This window comes from Oxyura jamaicensis, chromosome 21 (assembly GCF_011077185.1).
Source record: "Oxyura jamaicensis isolate SHBP4307 breed ruddy duck chromosome 21, BPBGC_Ojam_1.0, whole genome shotgun sequence".
Lineage (NCBI taxonomy): Eukaryota > Metazoa > Chordata > Aves > Anseriformes > Anatidae > Oxyura > Oxyura jamaicensis.
Window position 1 is genome coordinate 6,191,631 of NC_048913.1, and position 23,013 is coordinate 6,214,643.

At 50.6% G+C, this 23,013-nt stretch overlaps 1 protein-coding gene across 4 annotated transcripts in view; it reads left to right on the forward strand.

Annotated features, from left to right (window-relative positions):
- The window catches only part of LOC118177114 (putative uncharacterized protein C1orf196), a 111,189-nt gene that overhangs the window by 82,592 nt on the left and 5,584 nt on the right, over positions 1 to 23,013 (forward strand). The window contains exon 3 of one of the 4 annotated variants that reach the window (XM_035344522.1): positions 17,178 to 19,100. The exons of 1 other annotated variant lie outside the window; for it this stretch is intronic. In XM_035344522.1, coding sequence (XP_035200413.1) covers positions 17,178 to 17,603 — 426 coding nt within the window. In that variant the 3' untranslated portion in view covers positions 17,604 to 19,100. Of the gene's footprint in view, positions 1 to 9,796; positions 11,078 to 12,083; positions 16,014 to 17,177; positions 19,101 to 23,013 lie in introns of those variants that run through there. 2 more of the 4 variants (XM_035344527.1, XM_035344528.1) reach the window with 2 other exon arrangements.

Here is a 23,013-nt window from a genome sequence, read left to right on the forward strand (position 1 = left end):
CATGTAACAGATTTATTTGCTAAATCGTGCTGTGCATTTTATCCCTTGCAGTGGAATTTATTCCCTTCTCCCTCCCCTGTAGGGTCACAGTTTTCAGCCTCTCTCTTGCCCGTCTTTCTCACCAACTACCAAGGCAACACATTCTTAATATTTCAGCAGCATCTATTTCTGCTGTCAGCAATCTGATCTCGCCGTATTTTCTGAGGCCCCTTGTGTCTCTTCCAATGACCCTTTTTTTGTATTCCACACTTGGAGGAACAACAAAAAAAGAAGTTGTTTGTCTTACCCACCCGCCCAATTTCCATTTTCCTTCCCATGCTGTTCTCCTCCCCGTGCTCCCTTCGCCCTGTACGTGGTTCGCTTCTGCCTCAGATGGGCCAGGGGCTTCTCTCTCCGTGTTGATTATTTCTGCACCTCCCCGTTCCGGCTTTGTGATGTATTTATTTATCGCTCGACAGCTCGCAGCAGTTCCAGGGCACGCAACTATTTTTCTCAGGCTGTTTTCTCCCCTCCGATGGCCTCGGTTGCTTTCCGCAGCCAGCCTCAGCCCCAAGCTGTTGCCATTTAGCGCCCATGAGGAGCAAATTGCACACCTTGACTAATGGCAGGGGCGTTCTGTTTGCTTGACATGAGCTGGCGATGCGCTCGGCGGTCTGTGAGGGCGCACCGTGCTGGGTTATCTAACGCACCCCAGGGAGCTGTGGACGTTTCTGGTACAGGCACAAAAATGGGTATGGATGGACAAAGCTGGTCAGACCCGGAGAAATCGAAGTGTGCCGGGTTTAGGGTTATGGAATACCCACGCTGCACTTACTTAGCAGGTGGCGTTTGCAGACAGGCCTCCATCCAGCCATAAATTTGTATTCAGAAAGGGAAATGTCTCCTCCTCCTCGTGAATGAGACATGCAAGCTACCGCAGCCCTTCTGTGAAGGCTTAAACAGCGCGCGGCACAGACGGTGCCCGCCGCAACGTTACTCCATCTGCACGAGGGGCGTTCTCCAGCTGAATAAATCGACGGAAAATCCCAGCGCAGACAACACAGGTTGAGACGTTTTTACTCGTGGTAGCAGATCACAGCGAATGCTAGGCTTCCCATCAAGGCTTGCTTTGCGCTGAACACGTGCATTAAAACCCTCCCTGCTTTGTGTACAAGAAGGGCGCTAGCACATCCTAAGTCACATCCCGCTTCGCACGGCTCTGAGCACAGAGGCAGGGCTTTTATGTCTGTGCTCCTCCAGCACAGCCAGGATGGGACCAGCGGGTGGCAGGAAAGCTGCTGGGCTGTCACCAGAGCTGTTGGCGTGGGGCAAGCTGCACCAGCACTGCAGCACTGGGGCCTCTTGGTTTGCTCTTTCAACATTTCGGTGTTCTGTCTTCCTGCCTGGCCACCTGGATGAGAGCAATAACGACGGGGAATGGAGTTATTTTCCTCCTAAGTGTGGGGGTGAGGAGGAGCGGCTCAGCCAGCCCAGGTCACCCTGGCTCTGCGAGGGCTGCGAGTGCTGGCAGTCAAGTGCACTCGTCCTGTACAGCGGCACATTTCTCCCAAACCAGGAACACTTGCTCAGGAAAAAGAACAGCCAAGTCCCTGAGACTCACAGCACTGGCAGGCCATCATGCCCCGAGGCCCGAAATGTCTTCGTAAAGGCCAGAGAATCGGGTTTATGTCCAGGGTTTTTCGTAAGAGCTGAGGCTCTCCTCCTGCTGCTATCGAGTTCTCATGCATAAGATCGATGAAATTTGGTTACGTGCAGCTTCTCCAGCTCCTGTTTTATTGCTTCTGGGTGGAGGGAAGCTGTCACACTGAAGTGTTCTTGTTCTGGTGCAGACCTTGGAGCCTTGGAAGAAGGTCATTCTCACCTGAAGCTTCCTGACCAACTTAACAGCTACAAAAAGTTAATTTACTCTAACGAACTCTGGATAAAGACTCAGGTTGCTTCAGTGCTTTGTCAGGGTGAATCTGTGCCTCTTGGGTTTCATCGGCTTCTGGCCAACACCATGCTTGATAGTTTGAAAGACCTTGGAAGGAGAGGGTTTGTAGGACAAGGACAAGAAGTCTGGGGCAACTAAGCCATACGAAGGGCCTTGGGATGGAGAGTGAAGTCTAGAAGACTTGCCAGCCCTCCAAAGAGCTTCTTATAAAGGGTAAAAACACACGTTGCTATTTCACTTGAACACAGCCTCGTAGCTGCTGGGATGGTTTTGCACGGGCAGTATTTTAATTAATTCCTGGGGTAATAGGTTGGGTGGTGGCGTTGTGTTGGAGGGGGACAGCCTGTATCAGCATTTTGGTGCTCTGTGCTCCAGAGTTAGCACTGGATTTACTGCCTGGGATGTGTTTGATCACGGCTTGAGGAGCAGCAAGGCACGTGGTAGTTGTTCCTGGCCACAAGTGTTCCTGAAGCTGGTTTTCTCTCTCTAGCTCTTAATAGTCCATCTTCCAGTGTTTTGCCGTTTTCCAGTACTCAAGCAGTCTGCCTGGAGCTTCTTTAAAATCTGTGGAAGAGTCCAGGTTAGTCGCTCTTAAAACTATTGGCTTTTAATAGCGGAAGCAGCAGAAGCGTGCATTTCCTCATGCCAACCAAGCACGGCGTTTGGAGAGGCAACCCACTGCGGGGAGATAAGGCAGCTGGCCCAGAAACCACTCAGTCCTTCAGATTTCCCCTTGAAGTGATGCGGAGAGCCGTCCGCCGAGATCAGAGCCTGGCTTCCCACCTCTGCACCAGCCACCGCGGATAATCCCAGCCACATCAAGACCCACGAGCAGAGCCTCGGTTCTCCCAGGTGCTTGGTGCCCCGTGGCTAAGCTGCTTTTGTGCGCTACCTGCCCTCACAACGCCATGCTACGCGCCCCATGCCGAACAGGTGGCATCGCACTGGCAAGGAGAGCACACGAAGCGTTTCCTAATCCATTTCCAGCAGCATCAGAAATCGCTGAGAGCCACTTCACAACGAGCTGCGAGGAGAATTTTTAATTCTGCCTCTTTGCAGCACAGGGTATTTTTGGCCTCTGTGGCTCTATTATGATGCTAAGCAGTCTAAAAATGGCTTTTTTCCCTGCTTCTGTGACTTTTGATCAAATACGGCGTGTCATCTCTTTGCCAGCAGATCGTGAACGGGATACGAAGTCCTGACGGCATGTGCAGCAGCAGAGTTGCCCGCGGTTGTCTGAGCTCAGATGTCTGAGTGGTCTTTTAAAACTCCCATGGGTATTTTCCTCCAGCCAGGGAGAAAATCCTCTGTTCAGGTGCTCTCAGGTGCAGCTGAGCCCAGAGGCTCGGAGGTGAAGGGTGCAGGGTGCTCGTGCCACTCGCTCACGTGTCTCCATCAACCAGCCCAGGAGTGTCAGTTTTTGTCGGTAATTCTGGCAGCATCGCAGTTATTTTTAATCAGCTATTAAAGACTTGGCGGCTGGTTGCCAAACTCCTCTTGTAGTTTCGATGGAGCAATTTGCTCTTCTGCTTCGCGTTGCGCCTGCATCCATTGCACGACGGTATCTGAAGCGTTGGGGCAGAGCTGTGCAGCCCGGCTGAGGACCCCGATGCTGCCGGGCACATCCCAACATCCACCCACACGTCTACACTGGCACGGCGTTCTGCGAATCTTTGGTGAGCACCAAGTTTGGGCACCTGTTGGAGATGAAGCTCGTGCAGGCAGCGTGGGGACGACGAAGGACAGAGTGCATTTCCTCCTTGGATTTCAGAGCCCTCCTGGCTCCTCATGAAGGTGGTCTCCCCACCAGCCGCGCTGGCAAAATGAGGTGCAGAAGCTCGCACATTGCCGCAGGTGCTCTGCTTCCTCGGCAGGGGTGCAGAAAACTTGGGGCTGGTGGATGCCTCCTGAAATCCCTGCAGCCCTGAGCTGCTGCTGGGGGAACCGCCGCGTCGTTTTTGTTTTAACTTGATGGGCTTTCGTAGTGTTACTGTTATAGCAACCATTAATCATCTTGCAGCTTTTACGTCTCCTTGATGGGAGGACAAAAGATATGCAAAAGGGCTCATAAAGGGAAAATATAAGTCAGCTGGAGACAGAATTCCCCCTGCTCCCAGAAGATGCCACAGCAAAATGGATTGTCACAGCCAAAGCAAGTGAAAACGACTTGGCTGGTGGTGCTGGAGTGTTTTTTCCTGCCTTGCCATCAGAGCAGTGGCGCACAGTTCCATTAAAAAGCAAGGTCTGGACCCCACGCTGGTGGTCAAGAAATACGAAAGTGATACTCAGTAGCATTTGGGTGCATGCACCGCTGTCCTTTAAATGGGATTTAGCAGACGGGCTTGGTAGCTGCGAATCAGAAATCTTCCTGCAGAGCCCCATGCCCTCACGTAGGAGTGGCAGCGGGGGAATCCACATTTTTGGAGTCTGTTCCCAGCTCTGTTGCTGGGAATCTCATCCTGCTGAAAATCCCCTTTGGCTCTCACCTGCACGTAGTTTCTTTAATTCCCTGAAAGTATGTTTTCTGTAACAGCACCTTTGGAAATAGCTGGGCTTCTATAGCAACTTCTCCCTGGTGAGTTCATGGCACTGAAAGTGCGTTAATGAATACGGCTGCCTGCAACCTGTCTGCTTCTGAGTGCAAGCTGGAGCCTGAGGAGGGCTCAAACCAGAGCTGCTGGGCAGGGGGACCTGCAATGGGTGTGGGGACAGGTTGGGAAGCTGCTAGCATCCCGGCAGGGTGCTCGAGCCCCTGCTTTTCCTCCTAGAGAAGCGCATCTTCTCTTCCAATTTGAATTTCAGATCACGCCCATGGCCTTGACACTGAAAGAATATGAATATGCATCGCCCTCTCACCGCACTTTGCTGCCTTCCCCAGCCTTCTACAAGGAGGAGGTGGCACAGGGGAGCTGAGCCTTTCTGAAGGTGCTCCGGGGTCCCTCCGTGCAGGTCAGAGGTCTGCAAGCACAGGGGGAGGCACAGCGGGACATCTGCGGCCAGAATAAACCTTTGCCTGCAAGGGAAACCTGCCCCAACCCTCCTGGGCAAGGTAAGGACACCGAGTCCATGGGTAGCCTGCTCCAGTCCTGCATTTAAGAAGTGTGCAACAAGTCAGCGCTAACGAGGACTGAAGCTCCAGCTCAGAGCACATCCCAGCAGCTGGTCGCACAGTGCCTCATTAGCTTTAACACTAAAAACTTCTGCGAGAGTTGCTGCTAGCAGCTCGCTGGTATCTGCTCATCGGAGGAGGCTGCAGCCCGGGAGAAGTTCAGACATTCAGATCCTGCAGGAAAAGGGTCACAAAACGGGATGAGGCGATCCAAGCTGCTAAAATTCAATCCTCAGTCCTTCAGACATCCGTCCTCGCTTATTTCCTCCTGCTCCTTGTTTCAGCCTTGTTGGACTCCTCCTATCCCCAGTTTGTCAAGTATTGGCACCGGTGACCTGCCTGATGTTACAGTTAACAGTGCATCCTCTCGATGCTGTAAAACACAGAACTCGTTCCTGTAGCTTGGAGGCTCGGAGGCAGGCTACCCGGCAATTGCAATCAAGCCCCTCGTGGTCATTTTCCACCCAGCCAGCGGGTGAGATCTGCTTGCAGCTGGAGGCTTTGGGAATGTGCTGCAGCTGCTCCCTGGGAGATGGGCAGAAAAAGGCTTTGTTATAAAAGCAGAGGAGCCGGGGTGCTTTGGGGACTGTGCTGTAATGCAGGCAACACCTCCTGGAGGTCCCTGCTCAGCTCTGGTGTTTGTGCAGCTCATGCCTCATCCGAAGGTATGTTGGAGTCCTTGTGTTTTTGAGGCCCAGCCCTAATTTTTCATTTTGGTGTTGCTTCGTTAAGCAAAATGACTGCAGTTTTCCTGTCTGGCTGAAAGCTTTATTTCTTTCAGTAAAACAAAAAAAAATGAAGCCCTGTTTCTGTGATCCTGAGCTATTTGGCAGCAGGTTGGATATCACTGTATTCACAGGAGATGTTATTACCAGCAATACAAGCAGGTTATTATTACTCATGCTCAGCCTGGCTTTTGATGGGTCTCTCCAGGATCTGCGTCTATTCACCATTTATTTTCATTAATGATTTGGGTGATGTAACAGATGATACTGTTACAAACCTTGCAAATGACAGAGGGTGGAAGAGGCTGCGAGCTCTCTGGAAGGCCGGACGACAGCTCAGATGGAGCCTGGCTAATTGTGCTGCTGCTCTGCACAGGCTGGAATTTGGTATCAAGAGTAGCAAAGCCTTCCTCCTAGGAAGGACAGACCAGAGCTGTGAAATGGGGAACAGTGAACTTGGCAGAAGCGTGTGCTGCAAGTATTTAGGGTCTGTCGTGGATCACAATAAAAAGTGTGGCTCAGCAATGTGGCGTGGTTGCTAGGAGAAAAAGCAAATACCCTTCTGAGAGAGCAAGAGTGCTCTGCGGGAAGTCACTGCTCGGTGGTGTTTGTCACGGGATGCGTCAGGACTGAGTTTTAGGGGAAAATCCGGTGCCTCTCAGGGTGGTGGGACCCAGGGGTGGTACCTATGGAGGCTGTAGGGTCTTTGGGTGGTACAGCCGGTGGCACTGGGACGTGCTGTGGCATCTGTGCCTGCCTGCTCCTCGTGTCACGGTGCCACCGATGCAGCTGGCCCACGGCACAGCAGTAAACATGCTTGCACCGCTGGTATTTACAGCGGGGTGTCCAGATAAAAGCAGGTATTTATGTGCTTGCAATAAGCTGAGATCTGTATCTGTGCAACTGCTCCTGTTTTGCCTGCATAGAAAGGTTTGGCATTCTCAAGCCTTTAAATATTTTATTCAGAAAATAAACCTGGATCTCCTTGAGTTCTTTATGTCTGAGCTAAACAAAATCCTAAATTGCTTCAGAGTGTTGGGGTTATGCTGCCTCAAGAAGAAGTGTCTTTAAGGGAAACCAGCCTGAGCTTTGCTTTGGTAAAGTTAAGCCCTGAATTTCTTCCCCACTGTCAAAATTAGAACCAGCTTATATTTATTAGTGATAAAACAAAATCAGAGCTTCCTCCGTGGTCACTTGCAAGGGCTGGGGGGAGAAGGAAGGATAACTACAGAGTCAGAAAACAAATGCAAATCCACTGGAGCGTCCCATCGCCAAGTTGCCTGAGCTATTTGTGAAATAATAGCGCTTCTCTTGGGTATCGTAATTCCTCATTTTTGTTCCTTAGCTTCTGCTCACTGTAGCGAAACATCTTAGGCAAGTGGAAAGACGCAATCTTGGCTGAAAGCAGGAGAGATGGCAGGGAGGAGAGGGACAGCTTCCCTTCCCTTGGCTAGGGCAGCAGCCGGGGCTAAGGCCTAGTGCCAGAGCACTGTACGGGGACGTGTGGTGTGAAAACTCGCCCTGCTTGTGGTAATGCAGGGCACGCAGGCAGCATTGAGCAGATCTCCGCTGCTGGCCTTCAAATTGGGGCTTGCAGATGCCTGGGAGCTCTGGGGCCCATTTACGGGGTCTTTAGGATGTGAGTAAGAAGGATGTGGAGCTTGGGGACATGGTGTAGTGGTGGATGTGGCAGCGTTAGGTGATGGTTGGACCTGATGATCCTAAGGGTCTTTTCTGACCTAAAGGTTTCTGTGATGCTGAGGGAGAATTGCAGAGATCCACAAACTGAAAAACGGTTGCAGGCTTTTGTTTTAATGTCCAAATATACATCCTTATTTTTTACATTTAACTGCATTGCTGGTGTGTGAAAACACCGGTTTCGTGTGGTGGGCAGTGGGCTAGTGCTGCTCTAAGATTAAAATAACTTTTAATTTCTTTCCTAGCTTTAGCCTGTTAGAGGTCTCATTTTGTTAGGGCAGGGGTGACCTTGGATTTTTTTCCCCTATCATTGGCAAAGTTGTTCTTTGTTAGGTTTCCACTGGAATAAGACAGTGTCTGATTCTGTAACAGTTTCCTTTTCAATGAACTATTGGCAGAGATCCTTGTGAAGGCTTTCTTTTGAATACATTCTTGGCAGAGCTCTAGGTAATGAGATTTCCACTGAACAAGCTGTTAGCAGAGCATCTTTTAACTCGGTTCAGAGTTTGAGACAAGCCCTGAGCATTGCAGGGTCCCCAGCTGGGTCCGTGGTTGTGGCATGGGGCAAGGAGCCCCTGCTGTGGCTGCAGAGTGGGTGCATCAGCACTTGTCCACCTGGACTCTGCTGAAGCACAGGAGGGGCTCGTAAAATCCCCAGAAGTCATCAAAATGTTTTATAAGGTACAGTGACAAGACTATTGAGGACAAACATTTATGTCCCTATGAGTTCAAATCAGCTCCAGGTTTACTCTTCACCAAGGCGAAGAGGGGTGATCTCGAGCATGGCATTTTCAGATAACATCTGTCACGTCTTTAGAACTTCTGTTCCACCTGCCTGTGCTCCTGGAGGTTCTCCTTCTCATTCCTTCGTTTGACTGTTGGGGGGAAAAGAAAAAATCTAGCAAGTGTCCAGGCATTGTAAGCAACACGTTCCTCCTTCCTCTCCCAGCTGTCATGTCCCTGTTATTCCAGCTCTCCATCTGAGTTTGGGATTATGAGTGGCAGGCTTTCATGCTACAAACCTTTACAATGGGATTAAGCGGATAAGGACAAGCAGAAAATGATTAGTGCTCTCCTGGGAGCCTTTAATGGCTTTTTAGAGGCCCTCGCAGAAGAAACATCTACCGAGCTGTGTTGTGCAGGAAGAAGCTTGTGCTTCCTTTAGCACTGATTTTAGAGAGGCTGCAGCTCTTTGGGTAATAAGTATTGATTCCTCAGAGATCTTGTGAGAATTGTCAAGCGAATAGACTTAATCAGAAGTGGGATTCTGGCTGTAGAGCAGAAATTACACAGAAAATCACACATCTCATTAACTTTTTTTTTTTTGATGAAGTGAGGCAAAGTGAGAAGTCCCCGTTCCCCTTCCTCCCAGTCCTGCTGTCATGCAGGACCAAGAGCAGCATCTTGCACACACAGTGCCTTTTTGTGAGGAAACGCCCTCAAATCCCTCACGTGAGGTCCTGTGCACCTTTTGGACCATGCCGAGATGACCCAGGGGCTGCAGGGGCTCCCTGAAAGGAGGCCACCCTTGTCGTGCTCCTAGATGGTGGTGGCTCCTGGTGGATGACAGGTTGGCCATGAGCCAGCAGCATGCCCTGGTGGCCAAGAAGGCCAACGGGACCCTAGCAGGCATTAAGAGGAGTGTGGCCAGCAGGTCAAGGGAGGTGATCCTGCCTCTCTACTCTGCCCTGGCCAGGCCTTATCTGGAGTACTGTGTCCAGTTCTGGGCTCCCCAGCACAAAAAAGACAGGGATCTCCTGGAAAGAGTCCAGTGAAGGGCAATAGAGATGATACGGGGCCTGGAGCATCTCTCCTGGGAGGAGGGGCTGAGAGACCTGGGTCTGTTCAGCCTGGAGAAAAGAAGACTGAGGGGGGATCTTATCAACGTGTATAGATACCTGAGGTGTGGGAGACAGAGGGGTTTGGCCAACCTCTTTTCAGTGCCCTGTGGGGACAGGACAAGGGGCAATGGCCACAAAATGGAGCCCAGGAAGTTCTGCAAGAACATGCAAAAGAACTTCTTCACGGGGAGGGTGACGGAGCACTGGGACAGGCTGCCCAGGGAGGCTGTGGGGTCTCCTTCTCTGGAGATATTCGAGGCCCATCTGGACGCCCACCTGGGCAGCCTGCTGTAGGGAACCTGCTTTGGCAGGGGGCTTGGACCTGATGATCTCTGGAGGCCCCTCCCAACCCCTACAGTTCTGTGGTTCTGTTTCACCTGGGCTGTGCAATCCTGTCCATGCTGTGTCCTCCCCATCCCTATTACTTCATGTGGTGAACTGTGACTTGATTTTATTTATTTTTTCCCCTTCTCCCATTGGTTCAACATAGCTACCATGATGACAAGGACTTCTTGAAGCACAGCTGAGAAAAGTGAGAGGCTTAAAGTTTGTGGCTCTCCCTTGATGCTGCCGTTGAGGAGCAGCAAAAGCACTGGGACAAAACGGTGCTGAGGAGGAGGCAGCAGCGAGAGCAAACCCAAGGTGACGTGGGGCTGGGCAAGGCTTCTCTCTGCTCCTGGCCATGCTCCTCCGACAGGCATGTGCAACCCTCTCATCCCAGCCACTGTCATCTCCCCAGCAAGTGCTGCAGACAGCCAAACCTCCAAAGCTGTGCCATATTCAGCAGGCTTGTTTTGTGTGTTTTTTAAATAGCTGCTACAGGGAGCTGCAGTCACTTCTGTTAAGTGAAGTCTGATTATTCCAACAGCATTCGGGTGTCAACATGGCTTACACTTCTTATACAAAACAGTCTGCTTTACGGGGTGGGATGGATGTACAAGTAAACAAACACGCGTAGCTCTGCGAAGAAGAAACTAGTTTTAAAAGTCTGGAAGGCTTCCTTGTTGGAAGCACAACCCAAGTGCAAGGCATGAGAGGAGCGAAGGTGGCTAATGGGTAACAACGAATGTCACCCATCGGAGTTGGCTGCCTGATGCTGAAAGCAGCAGCTCCCTGGAGAAACACCGGGTTGCAGGATAGCGTGGCTAGCAGCCACAGTAGCCCTTGCATCTTCACATGCTTCCTAATTAAGTGCTGGCTATTAATCTGTCTTCCTGGGTTAAAGTTCTTATACGAAATAACAAATTAACGTGGAACATCTTGAAGCAGAGGCAGGAGGTTGGTTAGATTTGAGGTCGGGTGTCACCCAGCCCATGTGAATTGGACTGGTTGTGGCTGAGGCACAGGGAAGGCTCTGTCTTTTTTTAATTGATCCTAAAGCTGTATGGGCTGCCACGTTCTCCAATGCCCTTATTAAGGATGACTACAGAACAAGCTAGAAAAAAGGATACAGAGGGAGGTCATCACCATGCAGGGATATTTGTCTGTTCCCTGGTTCTAGGCTCTAATCCTCACAGTGACTCATCCTCTCTCATGCTTTTTCACAAAGCTCCTGACACTGCATCGTTATTTACCCAGATAAATCTGTTTGTGGAGCTCACCTGCCCTGTGCACCTCTCGAGCACAGAAAGCATCCTTCTGCATTCATCAGCTCGGTCAGAGCAGGAGAAAGTCTCCTCCTCTGGTGAAATTTGGGTGGAGCTGTTGGGGAATCATCACGTCAGGATGTTTGGTGAGTGAAAGTCACGCCTGAAATGGAAGGCATGGGAGCTGAGGGCCTCGGGCACAAGGAGATGATGAATTTATTCTGTACGTTCTACTTATTATCAAACTAGTTTAAAAAAAAAAAAAACACATTGTGTTGAATTCAGGTCATAACCTGAGCACCCCCACATTAAAACCCTCTTCCCAAGGGCCCTGGGAATGGCCAGCACCTCTAATAAATGGGATCTGTGTAGCCTTGAGGGTCTGTGGGGATGGGGTGACCTCGCCGTTCCTGGGAGTCTCCATCCCATGGGGCTTGAACCCCAGTGTGACTGTGGGTGCTTCTGCCTTTTGTGTGCATACCAAGCCTCTGCTGGCATGCCACTAAGTCCCTTCATCCGCTCAGCTCTTCACAGCCCATTAGATTCTGAAATTTTGGGGACCAGGGCTGTTTTCTGTACAACATGCAGCAGGAAGGGGGGTCTCAGAGGTGCTTCCTAGGCACGGCCACAGTAGATGTGATTAGTGTGTGGCGTTGTGATGTGACTTCTATTTAATTTGTGGGTGAATGGGGTGGTTAGGAAGGAGCTGATCAAATATTAGGTAGCCTCATGGCAAGCCTGGATGAAAGGGGCTCTCTGCTCAGTGGCAGCTACCCCTGCAGCACCAGCAGCATGTGGCTCGTGGTGGCTTTACCATCCTCAGTCGGGAAAAAAGAAACACAAAAACCTACACTTTGAGAGAATCTGCCTGAGTGCAATTTTCTCTAAACACCTAATTTTCTACCAGGCCAATTGCACCTATTTGCTAGCACGCAGCCGTGACACTGTAATGACTTGTAAAGCACCGGTCTGGGTGCTCTCCTGTCTGCGTGAGAGCGGTCGTGGCACTGAGCCGCTCTGCTTCATTCTTCCCTGGCCCAAACTGCTCGCAACATCCTGCTTTTATCTGGCAAGAGAGCCTCCCAGCACCTTGTTGTTTGGGTTGGACAGCTGTAGTCCATTAGCAATTGCCCAAGAGCTGAGCTCTGCCTCCCAGAGAAGCTGAACGCTTCGGTTGCTCATTCTTCCTAGGCTGAGATTTGACTTGGGAGACTCTTGAGCACAAAGTCGGACTTCTTCCTTTGGCTGGAAGCGTGGATGGAATTTAAAGCAGGTGGGGAAGGATGCCATAAGAGCTCCTGCTGTTTCTCACCTTTATTGTGCTACACGCCTGGTGTAGAAGGATGCATCGCTGGTATTTGAGATGAGCTGCATGGAGGGAGAGACCCACAGAGGCCAACAGATTCCTATGCTCACCTGAGTTCAGAAAGCACACAGAAGAACAGGGGAACAAAATTAAAAGTAGTACAATAAGGGAGAGGGGTTTACACATCTCTGGCTTAGAAAATGAACATTAACATTGAGGCATTCTGGACACACCAACAGGATGTCTGATACGCTTAGCAGTAGCTTCGTGGAGCAATCATGGATTTGATGGACAAGCAATGGTGCTATATGTGCTGCAGCAGATGGCCTCAGTGTTTTATTTTTTTCTGGTGGGCACTGAACATGTGTGGCTGAAGCCAAGCGAGCGCGCAGCGTTAACGTGCTCCCCTTGAGCACCACTGAGTGCCCAGCCTGGGAAGCAATTGGGATTTCCTCATACCTCCTAACAGAAACCTCGGTCCCTAACACAAACCTTCTGCTGGAGGAGATGTGGGAGGCACTTTGGGGGATGTGGGAGCAAGCGTGTACACGCAGGGGTGGTAATAATATGCCTGGTGAAGGCTTCATGTGCTCTGCCTAACCCTTTGTTTGCCCTCGCTCTGAATCAGCTCAGGAACACCAGCCGTCAGTTTAATGAAGGGGAAGGAGGCAGCGTAAAGCGAGCCGAGAGCAACCGTGGGGCTGCTGTTTGATGTTGCTTTTCGTTTCTGCTTTCCCAAGAGAAGGAACTCTCAAAGGTGGCTTTGTGGCGGCTGGCTTCGACAGCACCTTGCACCCGCTGCCGTGTGCTCGCAGCAGCCTCGGCCCCGGCGTGGTGCCACTCGCCAGAGCTCAGCCTTGCTTTGCCCACTGCAGCGAGCTGCTTGGTCCTCTGCATCGCTCCCCGCTCTGCTTGGTGTCTCTCGGCACAGGGTTGTGACTCCAAGGATGCAAAGCAAGCCATTGCCTGCTCCCTCAGGGTGAACAGCCAGTTTTCGCACCAAAAAATGACTTGCAGGTCTCTTCTAAGCCGAGTTTTCTCCTTTTAATTGAAAGTAACCTTTTTTACTCCACCTCTGACCGACTCCATCTCTGACTGCCTTGTCATTTTATGTTATTTGTAGTCTTCAATATTTTTTCTTCCTTTCCCTTTCTCTATCCTCACTCTAAGTGGAAAAGTTTCAGTTTATTGGGAGTTTTCATGCCAGCTCCTTCAGTAAATGGAGCTAACACTGTTCAGGTGTTTGATTTCTGCCTAGAGCTGACGGAAATCACACTGCTCCCATTATTTTTTGCTGGCTACCACGTTGCTGGTCATATTTCTTGGCTTCTGACCTCCCGGTCCAGCACTACCTGGGCCATGGTCTCTCATTTGGGAGCCACCTCTCCAAGTGGAGAATTCCAGTATAGGTCTCACATGCTGGCAGGATCACCCAGGTGCCACAGGTCTTTTCTTCCTGCCAAATCTCATCTCACTGGGAGCTTTTTTTTCTTCTCTTAAACTATTATAACAAATCCTATCGATCTGAAGTATAAAAATCATTGTTTCCAAGCACGTTGCATCCGATGGTGTAAGAACACTCAGTAATGAAACTTTTTAGGTCATTAGTTCATAATGATCCTTAAAAAAAAAAATCTCCTCTGTGGAAGTACTAAGAGGCTATTAAGTTGTAGTTATTGACTCGGTGGACCACATGAGATTCAATCTAATGGGGCAAAACAAAGCTCAAAATATGTTCCCAAATATTTATTGCTCACCTCCGGCGTTGTTACTGTTCTCCCAAGTAAATAATTTGGCCAATTGCACGTTTCCAGATACGCGCTGCTGTCGCACAAAAAGCACATGTGAAAACTGCTGATTACAGCCGAAGAAGGCTTTTTATCCAGAAAATCCCCCTCAGTGAGGAACTGTTACAATGCCATTAACCCCGCAGCCTGTGAACGCCCTGCCTCCGCGTGTTTGGGTGCAGCAGGGTAATTCCTGGCTGCCGGCGCCAGTTGCCAATTTCTTCTCTGAGGCTAACTCTCAGCACCTCGCCATTCTGTGCAGCAGGACTTTCCTCCCTGAGTAGGAGAAGAGAATCTCATCGCACCCAGGAAGTTTATAAGGTGAAACTTGCATAAATTGAATATGCTTCCTAATAGCCAAAATACCCCCGGTCTTGCTGCCTGCAGGCTGGGGACTCTCTGCTTGTCCTTTCCCCAATAAAAATTATTTCCGCCATGCAGTAATAAGCATCCTGGATATCAATGAATGTTAATAAGTAGTATTAAAGATGATCTGCCCTGGGGATAAAAAAAATAAATGAATCGTGCAATTATTTGGTCTGACACTTTTTTTTCCCCGATTTTCTCATGTCTGCATGTGTTGCCCACGTGCCTGGAGACCCCCAGGAGGGATGCTTCATCCCCTGTAGCCAGCATGGCTTCAGCACCTGGCCATTGCTCCCTGATTCACTTTTTTTTTTTCCTGTGAAAGTCCTTAAAAATCCTATTCCAATCCCTCCTTGGCCTTCCTGGCATAAACTGAGCAGCTCAAATTATTTGCGTATTGGTGACTGCGAAGCCCAATTTACGGGATCAGGCCCTGCATTCCCCATCCCTTCCTTCCCAACACATCCGTCTCAGGGCACCGTGTGCCTGCTGGTGATCTTCTGGGTGGGTGAGCAGGGTGGTGCATTAAGAAACCAGGGATCGATGCCCTGTGTAAATGCCTGAGGATCAACCTTTCCCTTTGTGTGTTTGTACATACAGATTAAGTGTGTTGCAATAAATCAATGTGCGCCGTTCGTACGGGGGTGCTGGAGGTTTCTCCGGGCTGCAGGGATAAATCAGAGGTTTTATCACTCTTTCATCAGGAACCATTGCGAGCTATTGATTAGACAGTGAAATGTCCTGGACAGCTTTTGATTTTTGTGCCTTCAGCTCCTTAAGCCTCGCTGAGCTGAACTTAGGCTGCTGGGGGCACTCCAGCACCTCTTCCCTCATCGATGCCTGGAGGACAAGGATATTTTATCCCATCCATGAAATGGCTCTGCCTTGGGTGCAATATTTCTCCCGATCCATCAAATCCGAAGCAGACCGTAATTATTGAAAATTAACAACTCTTAAAGTGTCTTGGCAAATGGTAGCCATTTGGAATTCATCACCATTTTAATTGGACAGGAGACAAGGATGCTCGGCTCGCTGCAACGCTCCCCGTCTCCCACCCACGCGCGGAGGCTGCTGCAGGGTGCCCAAAGGAAATGAGCCGTGCTGCCTGGTAAAAGCCTATTTAAGCGATCAGCCATAGACTGGCTTGGAGTGTTCAGCAGTAAAACAGGTTTTCTAGAAAATGAGATCGCCCCTGGCACTGGTAAATCCGTTCGGAGAGTCAGGTGGATGTGGTGATGTTCGGGAGGCAGTGGGTATTCCCCTTCCTTAATAATTTAAATAATGAGAGGCTATAAATTAAGTAGTTCTGAAACATGGGAGCGGATCCTTCTCTCGTCCTAGTTCTGTACCTGGTTCAGTTTTGCTGATTGGATTGGTTTGAATCCTGGGAGAGAAAGGTTGGGTAGAATTTCTGAGATAGCCCCGAAATCCAAGCGTCTTCCTGGGGGTGTGGTGGTGCCCCGACCGGCTCTGCTCCATCACAAGCCTCGTGCTTTGGCCGTGGATGTCTCCCATGGGCCAGGAGGTGACCAGGAGGAGGTTTTCTATCTCGGGTGTCCCTAGCTCTTGAGGAGCACAGCCAAGAGCATGCCCGAACCGAGGTGCTTCTCCAAACCAGGATTGTTTTGAGGGGGGGGAATAGAAAATAATTGCAGCCTCCAAGGAGGCGGCAGGATGCAGGCAGCGTTCCCTGCTTTTGCTGCGTGCAGGATGGCACAAAGGCTCCTGGAAGGACGCCCCGTCCCAGAGGTGAGTGTACCAAAAATGCTGTTTTCTCTGAATGAAGCAAGATGGAAATCTGTGTGGTTCTTGGTAAATCTGAGTGGCTTTTTGCACCGCTGAGCAGTGCAGCCCCCCTGGGGGGGCAAAGCCAAGCTGCAGCGTGGCACAGGTGGGAAATGGGAGGATGGAGAACCTGGGCAGTCCCCACGTGCAGTGGAAGGCACGGGAGCTGCCATGCTTTCGGGCCCTGATGGCAGGAGAGCCTGGCGTACCTGACTTGAGGCACGAAGACAGAAGGAGAAGGCTGGCGGCATCGTGCTGGAGGCATCCACGAGCCCAGCTTGCCCGTTGTGCCACGTTAGGCTGCCTTTCGGCACGGTTCTGGCTTCTGATTAAAGCAATACAATGTGCTCCAGCAGCCGGCAGGAGGCTGAAGCAGTTCGTGCGATGTGAAATGTTAAGAGATGTTTCTGAAAGCAGAGACGAATATTGAGCACATCCAAACTGGAGCCAGGTCCCATCTCTCTTAATCTGCCTAAACAAAGCGGTAGATAAGGCTTCTGCCGAGCAGGAATTGCAATTACTCGCAGGAAGTTTTCAAATTAAGGAGGAGGAGGCTAACAATGGAAGTCATTTCCTTAGGTTTTGAGTTCTGCAGCGTGATGAGTTGGTATTTAGGAGCGATGAAAATGATAAGGAGCTCTGTGCGGGAAGCAGCACCTGGCTGCTGCTGGTTTGTGCCCCAGTTTGGCACTTGGGGTGGCGTGAATGAGCGGTGTTCCCTGCTCACCATCAGTAAGGGGCTGTGTGAGCACGGGGATTTTAAAATAATAACTTAAAAAAAAAGCTGCAGGAGGAAAGCATCAGCCTGGGAAACGAGGTCCTACAGCCCCGCTGCTCTGCGCTGGTAAACCCCGGACATGGTGATGGGATCCTGGCTGTGATGGGATTGTGAAGGTGAATTCAAGAAGCCTTTAGCTAGGACAACACTAGGAGGATGTTGTGTTTTTCCTAGAGCAAACCCTTTCGTTCCTTCAGCCCCTTCATCCTTCATGGTGCTCTGCTCTATGCTGTCCCAACTCCCGTACCTCTTCCCCCGCGCAGAAGCGGGTGATGCTGTTGAAGCCAACGTCTTCTGCAAGAGAAGCAGGGAAATTACCTGAAGCCGTGCATCCAAAAGCAGGTTTTTATTGCTTATTGTACTACCAGAGGCGTGAGACGTGGCCCAGCAGCAGGAGAGAGGCAGCCAGGAGCTCCAGGTGCCATCTCCAGAGGCTCTGCAGCACTTTCAGCCCTGCCAGGAGCACCCTGACCCTGCCACGTTTATCTTTCCAGAGGAAAAAAACAAATGCAGAAGATGTCAGAGGCCACTGCGGCACCAGCCTCTTGTCATTAACACCAGATCAGCCCAGGGAATGCTGCAGGTCCCACAAAGCCTCCGTGGGGGCTCAATCCATGCCCAGACCCAAACAGGGAGCTCATACTCTAAGCTCTTGGCCAGAAGCTACTTCATTAAAGAGGTTAAAATAAGCCTCGGTTGTTTTTTTCCAGGAAGCTAGATGTGAGATATCCGTTCTTAATTAAAAATGTAATGATAATAATAAACAAATCACTAAGTTGAAATGGAAGCTGCTGGAGGTTGGACCAGAAGACCTCCAGAGATCCCTTCCAACCTCAACCCTTCTGTGACCATCACGTAAGAAGTCCAGCACTGGGACACCTGAGGAACTTGGATTATTGGATCCAAAACCATGGATCTGTGCTCACTTGCCCTGGCCGATCCCATCAGATTTTGGGGTTAGGAGGTGGTGCAGGAGGACGGGAACGGGAGGAAGCCCTCCTTTTTTTGTTGCTGGCCCCATTGCAACCAGCAGAGTGACATTTTTACCTGTGACGCTTGTGCCTAAAGTCCAAGCGGGGGCAGATCACAGCCAAATTTAATAAAGCTACCAGCGTTTTCACAGTTGTTTTATTTATTTCCTCTTGTTTTATCACCCTGCTATTAGGCAGCAGCGGTGCCCTGGCTGCCTTCAATCTCTTTCCATCAGGCTGCCGCATTGATAATCAATTTTTCAAAGCATGTCTCTTTCTTCCGTTTTCCGGGTTGGAATTATTTGGATTTTTATTAAATAAATGTGCATTTGTGTAGAATGGAAACTTTGCTCCTTATCAGGATCATCTGTCTTGGTGAAATGACTTGTAACAGCTGTTCCATGAAGAAAATCTGATAGAAACACTCGGAAGGGATGCAAACACAAACATTAGTCACCATGGGAACCAAAGTTGCTGCGAGATGGCTTCAGAGGCTGGGTTTCCTATATGTGCCTTATCCCAAATATTCACCGGGGATTTTGCCAGCCACTTTACTTAAATCCGTCTAGGAAGGGCTCTGCTTGTGAGCACGCAAATGGCTCTGCGGCGGCGCCTCTCAATTTTGGGACCGTGCAGCCCTGCTGCTAAAAGGGTCACTGATGGCCAGCAGCTTCCCGGGGCTGGCGAGGGGCAAAATAGGTTGTAAAATATCGAAGGACGAGGCTGAATTTTGGTGTTCCCGTCTGCCAGTCCTGTGCCTTACGATCGTGCATCGACGGAGGATGCCCTGCCAGAAGGGCTGCGGTTAAAAAACGGTGCCTCTGCTGAGCTGCGTCGTGAGATAGCCCTGACGTTGTGCTTATTTCAGTGATCTCCAAGGGTTGGGGTCTGGCAGAGGGGAGCTGGCCAGGAGCTGCTGAGCATCGGCCGAGGTATTTGGGAGCGGGGCTGTCTGGGAGCATCCTGCCGGGCTCCAGGTGGCCGCCCGGAGGTGGGAGCGCAGCGTCTCCGTGTCGTGCCGAGACCTTCCTGCGAGGGAGCTGCTCCTGGGGGTCCGTGGGCCTTCGCTCTCCTTTTTGCAGGATTTCTGAGAAAATCCGCAGTCGCCATAGCAACCGCTGGCTGCATCCGCGGTGCTCGAGAGCTGGTGGCCGTAAATCAGGGTGCAGGGCTTGGCAGTGGGGACTGCTCAGCGCTGGTTGGACTTTGGCTGTGGTGAAGGTTTGGGTGGCCCTGCGGACCCGAGGGGCAGCCCCGGGGTGCGTGGTGCTGCTGCAGGGTGCAGGGGTGCAGGGAGAGCCCACGAGTCTCCGCGGTGACTTGCAGCAGGGTGAGAAGGGCTCGGAAAAGGGGGGTTTGTGTGACTTGTGAGGACCCCCCTGCTTTGCATTTTCTCCAGTTACCAGCCCTCAAAGATCTCCTTTAAATAAATAAATAAATAAATAAATAAATGCAAGGATTTGTGATTAGGGAAAAAAAAAAATGTATGTTGTTCTTTTGCCTCCCTTTTCTTTTGCGTGTGCATTAAGCCCAGCTCAGCAAAGCGCCGCTGAGCGAGCGCACCCCTAAGGGTGCGTGCAAGGTGCGATGAGAACCCTGGTGAAAAGCATCCCTGGATGGCTCAGGATAGACAAAAATGCTACGAGAGAAGGAAATTGCTCCCCAGAAGACGGTTACGTGGTGGTGGCGTGGCTGGGGCCAGTGTTTAACCTGGGTTTGTGCAAAGCCCGACAGGCGCAGGCTGGCTGCATCTCCCCGTCCAGCATAATCGGCTCTTTAATCTGCTCGAGAGGCTCCCGAGGGCTCAGGCAGCGCCGCAGACCAACCACCTCCCTCCTTGTGACGAGGCTGGTACAAAAAGAGGGGGGCAAAGGCGCATGATGTGAATTTATTTGCATCCCCTAACAGTAACGCAGTCATTCTGCCTGGGAAGTGCGTGTCCTGCTCAAGGCCCCTTTATGCGTTGTTTTTTTTTTTGCATTACGCCCGAGCGTTCGCTAATTTAGTTGCAGATTGATTTTGCAGAGGTGGGAAACGAGAGGGACAAAATCCCTTTATTTCATTTGGTTTTGACTACTTGGATTGGCTCAATCCACGGCGGGTTGGAAGACACAGGCTCCCCGAGAGTCTCCGGAGCAAGCCCTGAGCCCCGCTCATTGCATTCCCGGGGAAATTGCTGGAGGAGCCACTCCCATCCAGCCTGGTTTTACCCCTTCCAGCTCAAAGCACGGACCAGTCCTGGATGCAGGTCCTCGTCCCGGCTCTTCCACACCAAAGTGACCAAGTTTGGGTATTTGCATTTAATTGGAAGCCTCGGGTCCGTGCTGAGGTGCCCCAGGCGGACTGCACTGGAATTTTCTCCGTTTGTGTAAATTGCGCCTGGAAAACGTGGAGTTGTTTGGATTTTGAAAAAGGCATCTTATTTCAACCCTGCGTGCGAGAAATGGTGCTGGTGCGCGAAGTAATTACATAATAAATTCGTTAGAGGAATATAAAGCCATAAAAGCAGTGGTAATGGTTTGCAATTTAATAGCTGAATTGTAAATGAATTTTCCTCTTGCAGCTTTAATGCAGCAGGCTGCTACAATTAAGGGAACATTCTTTGGGGCACCTTTAATTTTTTGTTGTGAAGTTCGGTGTCATTAATTCTCTCATTTAAAGAAGCCGTGGACTTAACCACTTCAAGCCATGAGACAGCTTTGACTTCCTACGCAAGCAGCAGAATTATTATCCTGGAGGAGGTGGTTTGGGGCTGCTGGGCACAGATTTTGTTATAGGAGCTACCTGGTGGAGTTGCAGCGTGTGTTGACTTTATCACCCTCAGCTTGTTTCCAACAGCATCCGGGTTTCTTTTGGGTTTTCTCATCAGATTCCTCTCCTGCTCCTCGTGTTTGCATCGTCACAGCTTTCCGTTGGCGCACCGGCATCTCCTCGGTGGCCGACGTTCAGAGGAACCTCTGCGAAATGCTGCACCTGACCTGCCTGCAAGCATCTTGGGGGTGGTTTAAACGGTTGGTGACTGCTGGTGGCGTGCGATTAGGCTGTCAATAACACCTCCTACCTCCATGGAGGAGCAGGCAACTGTTGCACCCTGGCCTTGTCGTGAATGCAAATTGCCGCAGGCAACCCGAACACAGTGGTGGTGGTAATTAAAAGCCAGCGCCGTAGGTACGGGCGGGGAAAGCCGACGGAGAGCTGAGGCTGCTCCGAGGGGTAGCTCTGAATCCAGCTGAAGAGAAAAGCATGAGCTCCGTGCATGTGCTAATGCAATCTTCGCTCTCTTGTGCGTCCTTATTACTGTAACCTGAGCTGCAAATTCAGCTCTCCGTTTGTTCATCAGCCTGTAATCGTCGGTAATTTGCTGGTGCCGGGCTGTGGGTGCAGTGTTAAGAACCTGCCCCGTTTCCAGCAGGGATTTGACCTTGCACTTATTTCTCCATAATCATAAAAAATTTGCTCGCTCAGTGCATTCCAGGCTGAAGCAGGCAATAGAAAGAAAGAATTTAGTGAAGATTGGTCTCAAAACGTGCTCTTGATGTGCTTCCTCCCTCTCTCCAAAGGCGCTGGGTGTGCAGCGATGTGGTTTGCAGGCTCGTGCGCTGTGCTGCACGGCCAGGGTGCCAGGACGTGGCAGGTATTTGTTGCTTAATTCGGTATTTTGCAAGAAAACCATCTGCAAAGTCCAGCGCGCGGTCGGTGCTATCTCAACCAGAGGCAGCTCTGCTAGGAAGTCTTCAGGATGTGGCTCGTTTGTGACCGGGCCAAAAAAAAAAGGGTCCCATGTTGCAGAAAGGGCAGCCCATTTATTGCCAAGGGGAAGAAAAATAAATAAAAGGCAGTTTTGAGGCGGTTTTGGTGCCTTTGGATCTCTGCTCCCCCGGCAGGAATCTGCTGGAGGAGGCAGCGGGGTTGCGTGCAGCCGTGGGTGTCGCTTTCTGAAGCACTTCGGGCTGCAAATTGTGGAGTGGAAAATAGAGGAGCCCATTGTAAACCCCCCACGCCCTGCGAGTGTGGAAATCTGAGCTCCCTGCTGAAAGCCAGACCTTCAACATGGGATTTCAGATGAGAAAAGAACGTCGGCGAGGACGTTGCCAGCTAATTCCCATTCCCTAACTCCATCTCAACCCCGTGCAGGCTCCTGCCGTTTGAAGACAGCTCGCACCTTCCTCAGAGCTTCTTGGAGGAAGAAACTTCAATCCTGCAGGAACGGGTTGATGCCTCGGGCCCAATCCTTGTTCCTGACCTCGAAATCTGGGCTGTCCCTTCGCCTCCGAGGCGGCCCAGCCTGGCCGGAGCTGTCCCACGTCGCCTCTGGTGCTGGCTGTGGTTGGAGGGAGCGGTTGTGTAGCACCCAGCAGGGCCCTTTCAGCTGCCGAGTGCTCCCACAATATAAATATTTAAGTATAATAAACAATTATGATCAAGTTTCTTGGGTGACTGCACACAGCGAGTGAATTTTAAATTCATTTCCCATGGGTATTCAGGCTTCAAATTCACTTTCTGTGGCTGTTCGTGCTAATAAAACCCCATTGCACAGGCAGGGAACACAAGAGAGATGCAAATACGACAAGGGCAAATTTGCTTAAGAGTTCAAATGAATATTCACCAACTTTTTATTATTTTTAAGTATTCGTCCCTGTTTGCTTTAAAATGATTATTTCAGCTTCGCTCTGCGAGCTCAGCGAAGCATGCATTGCAGAGGTGTAATATATATTTTCTCCTGCCAATACAAGTTTTGTTGCTAGCAAGCATGACGCGCGTTCAGGATGTGCTTTATCTCCAGGAAAAGTCTCTGCTAAACCAGAACAAGCTACCAGCGTCGTGGTTAGCATCTGTATTTCAACATCTCTCACAATTTGAGGCCGTCTTCAATGAGCCGGGGGGGGGGGGGGGTTCTTCCGCCGCGGTCCCCCCCCCCGCAACACCTCGGGGGGGGCTGGGGGTCACCACGTCTCCTTTTTTTTTCCCCTGGCAGAGGTGGCACTGTTTTGACATCTTCATTTGATTTCTCTCCTGGAGCTGAAAGAGATGCAAATTAGCAATAATGAATATTTTCATTAAAAGTATCTAGACATTGTATCTGGGAACAGGATAATGACGCTGCTGCTTTCTGTAAAGCAGAGCCATG